This window comes from Sesamum indicum, linkage group LG12, assembly GCF_026168435.1.
Source record: "Sesamum indicum cultivar Baizhima isolate 11 linkage group LG12, ASM2616843v1, whole genome shotgun sequence".
NCBI classification, from domain to species: domain Eukaryota; kingdom Viridiplantae; phylum Streptophyta; class Magnoliopsida; order Lamiales; family Pedaliaceae; genus Sesamum; species Sesamum indicum.
The window spans coordinates 2,271,936-2,282,500 of NC_142668.1; the positions used below are offsets into that span (position 1 = coordinate 2,271,936).

The 10,565-nt window shown below is 41.4% G+C and overlaps 2 protein-coding genes and 1 pseudogene across 2 annotated transcripts; 1 reads left to right on the plus strand and 2 right to left on the minus strand.

Moving 5' to 3' along the window:
* Nucleotides 1-2,382: 2,382 nt before the first annotated feature.
* Nucleotides 2,383-2,841, minus strand: LOC148784623 (uncharacterized). Its single transcript, XM_088876230.1, has one exon. It carries the CDS (start codon nucleotides 2,839-2,841, stop codon nucleotides 2,383-2,385), a length of 459 nt encoding a protein of 152 aa, XP_088732356.1.
* A 36-nt stretch (nucleotides 2,842-2,877) lies between these two features.
* On the minus strand, nucleotides 2,878-4,042 carry LOC148784624 (uncharacterized). The gene is made up of 3 exons (XM_088876231.1): nucleotides 3,913-4,042; nucleotides 3,567-3,801; nucleotides 2,878-3,430 (listed from the first exon to the last, which is right to left on the minus strand). Exons 1-3 carry the CDS (start codon nucleotides 4,040-4,042, stop codon nucleotides 2,878-2,880), a joined length of 918 nt encoding a protein of 305 aa, XP_088732357.1.
* A 2,931-nt stretch (nucleotides 4,043-6,973) lies between these two features.
* Nucleotides 6,974-8,923, plus strand: LOC148784625 (uncharacterized; annotated as a pseudogene).
* The last annotated feature ends 1,642 nt before the right edge of the window (nucleotides 8,924-10,565 follow it).

Sequence of the window (10,565 nt, forward strand, 5' to 3'; positions counted from 1 at the left end):
ATTAAGGAGTAGCCACCATCAAGCTTCGGAGTTGAAAGGGGAACGTCTCGTGCTGAATTGGAATATATCTTCGAGCAATTCTGTGTTGCATGTGGAACCGGGGCAGGACTCTTGGGAATTATATAGCAACTGTCTCCTTCCCCACGACCAGGCTTCTTTGCTAATGAGCCCACGTACTAGCTTAGAAAGAACATGCTGCTCACTCTTTGATGCAGGTAATTGAAACCCTTCTATGATTTTCCTTAATTCAAATTTAAGTTCTCATCTTATATTGTGATCTCGTAGGTCGTAACTCTCTATCACATTATGGCTTTGAAGTGCACTGGCTATTGTCAGAATCATATTATCACAGAGAAGAAAATGAAAGATTTTCTGGCTCAATCTGCTGAGAGGGAGAATCGTGAGAAAGCTTTGACCGCTGAAGGCAATAAAGAGGGCTTCTCAGCTGGTCGTGAAGTTGGTCGTATTCAAGGTCAAAAGGAGGGTTTCCAAGCTGGCCACTCGGAAGGTATAGAAGAAGGTAACACGGTCGCATTACCTTAGAAGAACACCAGAAACTACTCCCCGGCTCGCGCTTGCAGATAGCTCGTGATTTTGTGAAGTCTTCCTCATTTCAAGTTGCTTTTGAAATTAAAGCCGCTAATTTTTTCAACAATGGCTTCACTACGTGCAAGACGCAGCTCAACACTCTGGGTGGGTTCGCAGAAAATTTCGACCAAGAACGTTTGAATCCCATGCTGGATGCAAAGTTGCAACCATACCCAGACGAGCCTACTCCTGAAGATGATGAATTTTCAGCTTTGTTAGATGAAATCGAGCCTCTGAAGTAGGGATGACCGTAGGTTCATTTTGAATTTTCTGCGAGGCTGGGCCCAAACTTGCATTTCATAGACATTTCTGTTTTTTAACCTGAACCTTCTCATTTTTCTGTTGTTGAACTGAGTTACTTCGAGATTTTTGTATCTATTGCTTTTTGTTGTTACATTTAATGCGAATCCGTACAAGTTTGTATCTCACTAGCTCACATAATGAATCTTTCTCAGATTGTATAGACAAATGCATCTTTTTCAGATCGCATGATTCAAAACATCTTTTTCCGAGCGCATGATGTAATGCCTCTTTTTTAGATGACATAGAAAGTGCATCTTTTTCAAATCACATGATGTAATGCAATTTTTTCAGATTGCACTGAATTGGACCATTGGTTCACTTAGATTAAATTATAAATTGAAGCGAGATTTAGGTCGTCTCTGGAGCATAATTGGTCCGCCTTTCTCAGGCACAAAATTAGCTTTTCATAAATCTTGCGTACAAATGTGGCCTTTCCCAGTCACAAAAAGAAAAGAAACGACCTTTTTCAGATCCTATGTACAAGCGTGGCCTTTCTCAGGCTCAAAAAGGAAATAAATGATCTTTTTCAGATCCTTCGTACAAGAAGATGGCCTTTTTCAGGCACCGAAGAGGAAAGAAACGATCTTTTTCAGATCCGTCGTACTAGAAGATGTCCTTTTTCAGGCACAAAAGAGCAAGGAGTGCAATCTACTTTCATGTATGTGCGTGGCCTTTCTCAGGCACCTGAGGGTGAGATCGATGAACATCAAGCATAGAATTTCTTCAAGTTATGATGTTCCATGGTCACAGCAAGTTTTGTCCATGCATGTCTTGCAGCTTGTAGGTTCCTTTCTTTTTGATCTCGACCACTTTATATGGTCCTTCCCATGATGGGTCTAGCTTTCCTACATGGCAAGATGCTTCAACCTTTTTGAGCACTAAATCACCTACCTACAACAGTCTTGGTTTTACCCTCCGATCGTGATTTCTCATCATCATCCCTTTGTGATGTAATACTCTCGCGTATGCCGCATCCCTTTTCTCCTCAATTGTAGTGAGATCGAAATTCCTTTCATCTTGATTGGACTTAGGATCGTACATCTTAATCCGCTGAGACTTTTCACCTCTTTCTGCAGGATTAATAGCCTCAATTCTATAAACTAGGCAAAACGGGGTCTCACCTGTTATAGGTCGTGAGCTCGTGCGATAGGCCTAGAGAACTCCTAGTAACTCCTCGACCCATGATCCCTTAGCTTCAATCCGTGTCTTCAGGTACTACAAAATAGTCCTGTTAGTAACTTCAGTGTGCCCGTTTGCTTGTGGGTTGGCTGCAACAGTGAAGTGTTGCACGATCTTCAGTTCCTTGCACTAGTCTGTGATTCTTTTTCCCTGGAACTGAGTTTCATTATCCGAGATTAGTATTCTGGGTATCCCAAACTTGCAGATAATATTCTTCGAGATAAAGTTGATCACTTCCTTTCTCGAAATCTTAGACACAACTTCGGCTTTTACCCACTTCGAAAAATACTCCACTACTACAGTAATAAATTTTTATTGAGCTTGAGCTGGGGGGAACGGTTCAACAATATCTATTCCCCATTGATCGAAAGGGCAAGCTATCTTGATCGGTTCCATTGGGATGGCAGGCTGATGTATCAAGGATGTGTACCTTTGACAGCTGTCGCATTTCTTCACGAACTCCCTGGCATCCTTTATCATTGTGGGCCAAACATAACCTTGTATTACGATCTTGTGAGCAAGCAATCTTTCCCGAGAATGGTTCCCATAGCTTCCCTCGTGTATCTCCTTCATCACATACTCAGCTCGCTCTTCATTCAAACACTTCAGCAATGGGCCGTCTATAGTTCTCTTATACAATTGTCCAGATACGATCGTGGATCGTGCGGCCTGGAATTTCAATCTTTTGGCTTGGATGGGATCATCGGGTAAAATGCCTTCCTCCAAATATCTTACGATCTCGTCCTTCCAAGACTTCAATTTAGACACCATCTCAACGTCTAAACTTTCTACAATCGCTGCCTTCTCTCATACTAATGCTATAATTTTGCGATCTTTTATACCTGACACTGTAGCCCCAAATCTAGATAATGCAACCGCCTTATCATTTTCAATGCGCCGGATTTGTTGGATCGCACAATTGTCAAACTTATCCATCCACATCTTCGCGATCTTCCTATACGAAGTCATTGTCTTCTCTCGCGTCTCACATGTTCCCTCCATTTGCAATGCGACCAATTGTGAATCTGTAAATACCTTTAGGTTTCTAGCTCCCGCCTCATACGCCAGCTCTAACCCTAAAATCAGGGCCTCATATTCAGCCTCATTGTTGGTAATGGGAAAAGATAATCTTGCTGCGATTTCGATCTCAACCCCCTCGGGACTTTGAATCCAAGTATTGGCTCCTCCATTACTGGCATTAGAAGATCCATCCACGTGCAGCATCCATTTATTGTTATGCTCCCTCATCGGATCTCTAATCAGCTCGATCATGAAGTCCATCAAAACCTGTTCTTTCTGTGTAGCTCTTGTTTGATAGTCAGTATCGTATTCTCCCAACTCTTTAGCCGATTTCACCAATCTTCCCGATGCTTCGGTCGCGATATTACATACTTCAATGATTCGTGAGTACAATTATTTTGTGGGATTGAAAATAGGGACGCAGTTTTCTAGTTGTAACGACCAATGCTAATGCTAATTTCACCATTTCAGAATACCTCTTCTCCGCTCCTTGCAACATTTTACTAACATAATAGATAGGATTCTGGTTTCCCTCCATCTCACGTACCAACACCGAACTCACTGCATTTTCGGAGACAGCCAAATATAGGAAGAGTATCTCGCCTTCTTTTGGATTAGCCAGCAATAGGGGCTTCATTAGATAATTCCTTAGATCTTGCAAAGCTTTCTCACATTCCTCGTCCCATCTAAAATCCTTAGTCTTTCTCAACACTTTAAAAAATGGTAAACTTCTGTCAGCAGATCGAGAAATAAAGCGATTTAGAGATGCGATCTTACCTATTAACTTTTGCACTTCCTTGATTGTAGTTGGTGATCACAAACCCATAATGGCTTCAATCATTTCTAGGTTAGCTTCGATTCCGCATTCACTGACCATGTATCCCAGAAATTTTCCCCCACTCACTCCAAAGGTACACTTATCAGGGTTCAATTTCATACCATAGATCCTCATTATCGTAAATGCCTACTTCAAGTGTTCGAGATGGTTGTTCGACCTCCTGCTCTTCACAAGCATATCCTCAACATAGACCTCCATCGTTTTGCCTATGAGCTCGTTGAACATCTTATTCACCAGTCGCTGGTTGGTGGCACCTACAGTTTTTAAACCAAAGGGTATCACACTATAACAATAGATGCCACCGTCAGTTATAAAAGAAGTTTTGTCGCGATCCTCTTCCGCCATGTAGATTTGGTGATACCCCTGATATGCATTCATCATTGAAAACATTTTGTACCCAGCTGTAGAGTCGACCAAAACATCAATCCTAGGCAAAGGATACGGATCTTTGGGACACACTTTATTCAAATCCGTTAAATCTGTGCACATACGCCATATTCCTGATGCCTTTGGAACGACTACCACGTTAGAGAGCCACTATGTGTATTGGATTTCGGACACATACCCGGCCTTCAGTAATTTACTCACCTCTTGCTCAATTATCTTATTCTTTTCTACCCGGAACGACCTCTTCTTCTGCTGCACTGGTTGCACTACTGGATCCACATTGAGCCTATGCACAATCAACTCTGGGTTGATACCCCTAAACTCTGAAGGTCTCCAAGCCAGCACGTCAATATTCTCTCTTAAGAACTCGATCATTTCAGTCTCTAATGCTCCCATCCGAGTCCCAATTCGGGTGGATTTATTGGGATCTCCTTCAACGAGTTTCACTGCCTTATGCTCGTCACTAGGTTTCATGCGATCAGCCTCATAAGGTCGTGATTCAGGGTTTTCTTCAGCTTTACTCTTCTTTCCATCCGATCCCCCTTTCACTGAAAGATTATCGCATCTTCTCGCCTTTTTCTGATTGCAGGACACTTCCCGAACGCTGTTCTCCATCGGGAACTTCATCTTCATGTGATATGTCGAAACGACCACTCTAAATGAATTCATCCCCGGCCTTCCCACTATCACATTATAAGCAAACATGGTATCTACTACAAAAAATTTAACCATCAGAGTTCGTCGTCTAGGTTCGACCCCTGTGGAGACAGGTAATTCTAAAGTGCCCAGGGATGCAACTTCGTTGCCCCCGAATCCTACAAGTGGGGTTTTCACGGGTTCTAATTTAGCATTTTTCTATCCCATCTTATCTACTACATCCTTGAAAATAATGTCAGCCGCACTTCCATTATCTACCAACACTTTGTGCATGGTAAAGTTGGCAATATCCATCCTAATGACTATAGGGTCGTTCGACAATCCCATATCCTGAGACTTATCCTTGCTGCTAAAGGATATTTCCTCTTCTTCCCTTACGTTCTTCACAAACTCGTGACCTCTATTCGACCTACAGGCTCTCTCGTACCTCTTTCTCACTCTCCTAGAATCACCTCCGATTGGGCCCCCTGCTATTGCATGAATTACTCCTTTTGTTGGGGCAATGTCCCTATTTACTGGTGCTCTGTCCTCCCTTATGGAGCTTGATTGCGATCCCGGCTTCTCGACCTACTCCTCCTCAAGTCGTCTTTCCTTGCCTTGTGATAACAAAATATTCGATCCCTAAAGTACCCTTGCCTCACTAATCATTCGATTTCGCCCTTCATCTGGAAGCATTCCTCCGTGCCGTGCCTCTTTACACGATGAAATCTGCAGTACTTATTGGAGAACTGGTTGGAAGGTGTGAAGTGAGTGTGTCAAGGCCATTTGAGCACATTTGACTTCTTGACCAGCATCAAAGCTTTCGTTCTGGTCATCGCAAGGGGGTGTAATTGTGATATTTAGGCTGATACAAAGGCTCTTTCTTCTTGTTGTGCCTCATTCGCTGACTTTCCCCTTCTCTCACTTCTATATTTCAACTAGCATTTCTATCTCGTGCTCTATTGTACCACTCCCCATTTTTCATGGCATTCATCTCTTCTTCGTCGATGTATTTCTGCGCCATGACCATAAGTTGTTCCACATCTGTAGGGGGGTCGCGTGCTAGGGCGGATGCAAGTGGTCCCTTCTTCGCTCCATGTATAAGTATACTTACCATTATATCTATCCTTAGGTCCTAGACCTTTAACGTCTCATTGTTAAATCTTCCCATAAAACATTTTAGCGACTCGTCCCCCCTCTGTCATATTGTGAATAAATATGTCGCTAACCTCTTGTGCTTCCTTTTGCTGGAGAAGTGGAACCCAAATTTTTGTAACAGCTATTCGTAGGACTCAATACTCCCGCTCAGCAGACTCGTAAACTACTCCTGCGCTTTTCGTGCAAGATTAGTTATAAATAATTTAGCCATAATTGGATCCTGTATAAATTCATCACCAATTCAAATGCTGCCACATGCTCTTGTGGATCCTTGTTTTTGTCGTATTTTGGCAAGTCGGGCATTCTGAAACCAGGGTGTACAGTTTGAGTCAATATCTTATTGCTAAATGGAGAATTTGTGTTGTGGGCGACTAACTCTCCTCGCCTTTTTAGCTCGTCAATCTATTTTCCTAGAAGCTCCATCTATTTTCCTACACTTTCCACCTCTGCACGAGATATCACTGGCTCTCTTACTTTGGCTCGGATTTGGCTACTTGAACTGGCTTCCGAGGTTACTGGTTCACGACTTCTCCCAATTCCCTTTTGCTCGCTTCTCCTGATATTCTCTGTGTATCCTTGTCTCTAAATAACTGTCGCTTGGTCGCGTCCTTAACCATAGGAGTAGTTGTTTTCCTTTCATATGCCACAATTGCATTTCTACCTGCTTCTTCCATCATTTTTTGGAGCTCATCCCTTGTTAGGTGCACAATTGAAGCTCCTCCATGTCCCGACGTATCTTCTTCTACCACATTCCTCCTCGATCATCCTTCCATCTTCAAATTGGCGGTCCTCAGGTATTCCCACAAACTGCGCCAACTGATCTTGCTCGGATTCCGCCATCTCAAGGGTTGACCTCCCGGTTAAATGCTAACTCCACCAAGATCAAGTATTGAGTTCCTGAGAATAAAACAAGAACGTGAAGCTCATCGGGTGTGTCACGGACAACGACCCTCCGACGCTCAAGTTAGTGATGATCGAGGTAAAAATGTGCGATCAATAGATGATAGGTCGAAAAAGTGATGATTCAGTTATCTCAAAATACAACGTCTTGGGGTATTTATAGGGCCCATGTGGATACTGTTGTATGGGCCATATGACAGCATCGTATTAGCAACAAACCTCCATCGGACGGCTCTCGTTCCGGGGTCTTCATACGCAGTTCGGATCTGGGTTAAGGGTTACGCGACCCGCTTCTTAAGAGTGCGAGGATCTGGAGCTGCGCAATGACCAAATTATCTTTCATTAAGGGTATTTTAGGTATTTTTCATAATAAAGTGGGTTTTATGCGTCAAAAGTCATTGAAGACATTCATGTTTCTTTTTTCTTTTTCTTTTTGTTTTTGGGCCATTAAAATATCCATGGAATTTTTTTGAAGCAGTTGGTCCCTTTTTGACATGAACTCAATTCTTCGGCCACCATCTTGCTGATGTTGCAACTTAACACATGCTACTCTTCAATTTAGTGTCAATGTATATGATTTAATTGGATTTTTTTCCTCAATAACTCAATTAAATATATGTATATATATATTATGCTTTTCACTTACTCAATTAAATATATATATATATACATATATATTTTTATTTTCATTTTTTGATAGGTTGCAATATGGTTTACTTTAAAGATAAATCTTCCACTTCTGGCGAACATTACTTTAAAGATAAATCTTCCACTTCATCTTTGACGATCAAAATCAATCCGTAAAGAAAGGCACAATGTTGGCGTTTACTCTTCCCTTGTTGGTAGAAATGTGAATCCATGGCTAAGATCAACGAACTCTTTTTAATTGGACTGATGGTCTCAAGAAGTTTCATTGGACAAGAACACCACTTTTTGAGCTACCCACCATGAGTTTTCCCATCATCAACAATTAAATGACCTCATCCCTTTACGAACTTTGGCCGTTCCATCGTTGAACGAAATGCAAAGCGGGATGGCAATCTTCGATTTACCAGAGAATGCCGCTACATCAAAGGATACTAGGAGTGGACTAAACATGTACTTAGCCGGTGTAGAGATAAATTACGCTTCATCAAAGTATATGATATTGTTTACACTTCGTTGTTCACTTATGATTACAATTCCAACATTATCAAGGCGTTTTGAGAAGCATGGTGCCCCCTTAAATACTTTACTTACTTTTGCCAGAGAGTTGTCCGTTTCATTGTGGGATTTACATGACCTTACCGGAGTTCCTATAACGGGTTGCCATTATGAGAAAGTTGTACCAAGTGTGCTAGAGCTTACCAATATTTATGAAAAGGGAGATAGATTCATTTCTCATTCTAGCAAGTATTTACTTTATGCTTACCACTTACTTCAAAGTTCCGTTGGCAATTAATGCTCCAATGTATCTATCGAAAAATGGATGAAGTTTTGGCTAAAGCTGCCAAGTACCACCCGCCGCCTCCTTGTAAAGAGAAGAAAATGGTTTGGCCTAAGTCAACTCATAACCCTCTTGGCGACATCGAAACTCATTAGAAATGATCGACTATTGAGGAGGCCTTATTCTCCAAGCTATACATTAAATGGAATCTTAAGGAGAAAGCTTACTCAGCGGCATAATTAGCTTGTTGTCTCTGGGTGTTCGTTCTTCCCAATAAAGATGTCAACTCTATACGTGTAAGTACCTTTAAGATGGCATCTATGATGGCGACCGGTCGATGAGTGAGCTTAGCTATTTCTGTCTTGGTGAGTATGGGGTTTGATTACTATGACAACTTCTCCAACACCCGCCCATACAAGTCCTCCTTTTCTATCAACTTTGTCGATGCGTGGCTAGCATATTACTTAAAGACTGATTGTTCGGTTTGACAAGGGTTGCATGGCCTAAAAATGATGAGATTTTCTAGTGAAGGGGGTGCAAAGTATTATTACTCGCAAGAAGAACATAGACAAATTCATAAGGCCAAGTTCATCTCTTAGACTTGCAACATGATTGTAAAGAATGAATCCTTCAAGTTCGTTGACAATAGCAATGTCGAAGAATTCGAATATAATTATTTTATTGTAAATTTTTCAAGTTATCTTACTCTTCGTCAAGGAGATAAATTCATTATTGAATCGTACAGTCCCTACAGATTTGGACGTAAATTTCGGTACTATCAAGACATACTAGGGACCCTCAAGTATGAAATGTGTTCACCCTATTTAGAAGGACTCTGTTATTGGCACTTGTGTGTTCGATCCAAGTCTTCGTCCAAAGCTTGGCTTCCTTCTTTGTCCACTAACTCTAAGAAATTCCGTTCGGAAGCTTATAAAGCATGGTGCGCTAAAGTTCATGGGACTTTTCTTGATGACAATATTACATGCTTGATTTTTCCAAAGTCAACTAATATTACACTCAAATGTAAAACGTGTGACTACAAGCAAGTTGATGGTGGAAAGAGCAACCTCTCCATGTGTTTGTTCCTTCAATTTCGATCAAGTGGAACCCTTAAGTTATAGTTGCCAGGGCAAGAAGGATCCTCACTGGAAAAGGCAAAAGAAGGAGATTATACCTTTAAGAGCAACAAAGGCTGATGATAGTGCATTGCGATCTTTCTTGGCAGATTTCGTTGCACAGGTCATATCTCCTTGGTCAAATGAGTTCAAGTCTTGACTAAAATTGACTTCTTATTCTCCTTTTAGTTAGAAAATGAAGTCTAGTCTATTGAAACCAGTGAAGAGTCTCAAGCTAATCAAAAGAAAATTATGGGGCCTAATTTTTTGGCTACAACTCCTCCAATTGAGATGGAACTTAAGAGAAAGTAACCCCCACGTCCTGCTGCAGTGTCATTTTAGGATAGGCTGCAATATGATTTACTTTAAAGATAAATCTTCCACTTCCGGCGAGAATTACTTGATCATCCTTGATGATCAAAATCAATCTGTAGCGAATACTCATTTTATTCACTGAAAAATATTATATAAAATTAAGTCACTGTCAGAATAGATTACAAGTATGCCAATCTAATTAGCTATCAGGTCACCTATTCTAACAATCTCTCACTTGACCTAAAGCCAATAACCCATCGACCTCGAACCCATCTTAACCAGATGCCGAGTATGAGCAATTTACGACATCGACTTAGTAAGTGGATACATTGTGTTTTCTGCTGAGTTGACTCGGTCCATCCTGACGTCACCTCCACTCACCATCTCTTTAAGCGGATGGCAGCATGTACGAATATGTTTGAAATGGTGATGAGATCTCTGTTCCTTTGCTTGTGCTAATGCCCCATTGTTATTGCAGAAGGTAACTACGGGCTCAGTAATGCTAGGTACCACATCCAACTCTTGGATGTAGTTTTTCATCCAAACCACTTCCTTAGCTTGTTTCAGAGCCGCTATGTATTCAACATCCGCGGTGGAATCTGCTATGGTATCCTTCTTGGAACTTTTTCAAGCAACCACACCACCATTCCGCTTGAACACAAAACCTGATTAAGACATGGCATCATCATCATCGACTGGA

Bases quoted from the DNA above. Each gene is read 5' to 3' on its own strand.
- LOC148784623 (XM_088876230.1), bottom strand. From the start codon at position 2,841: ATGGTGTCTAAATTGAAGTCTTGGAAGGACGAGATCGTAAGATATTTG.
- LOC148784624 (XM_088876231.1), bottom strand. From the start codon at position 4,042: ATGAGGATCTATGGTATGAAATTGAACCCTGATAAGTGTACCTTTGGA. The intron at 3,802-3,912 runs GTTTGTGATCAC...CATTTTTTAAAG, and splicing joins AATGATTGAAGCCATTATGG to TGTTGAGAAAGACTAAGGAT. The intron at 3,431-3,566 runs GTATTCTGAAAT...AGCATCGGGAAG, and splicing joins TTGCAAGGAGCGGAGAAGAG to ATTGGTGAAATCGGCTAAAG.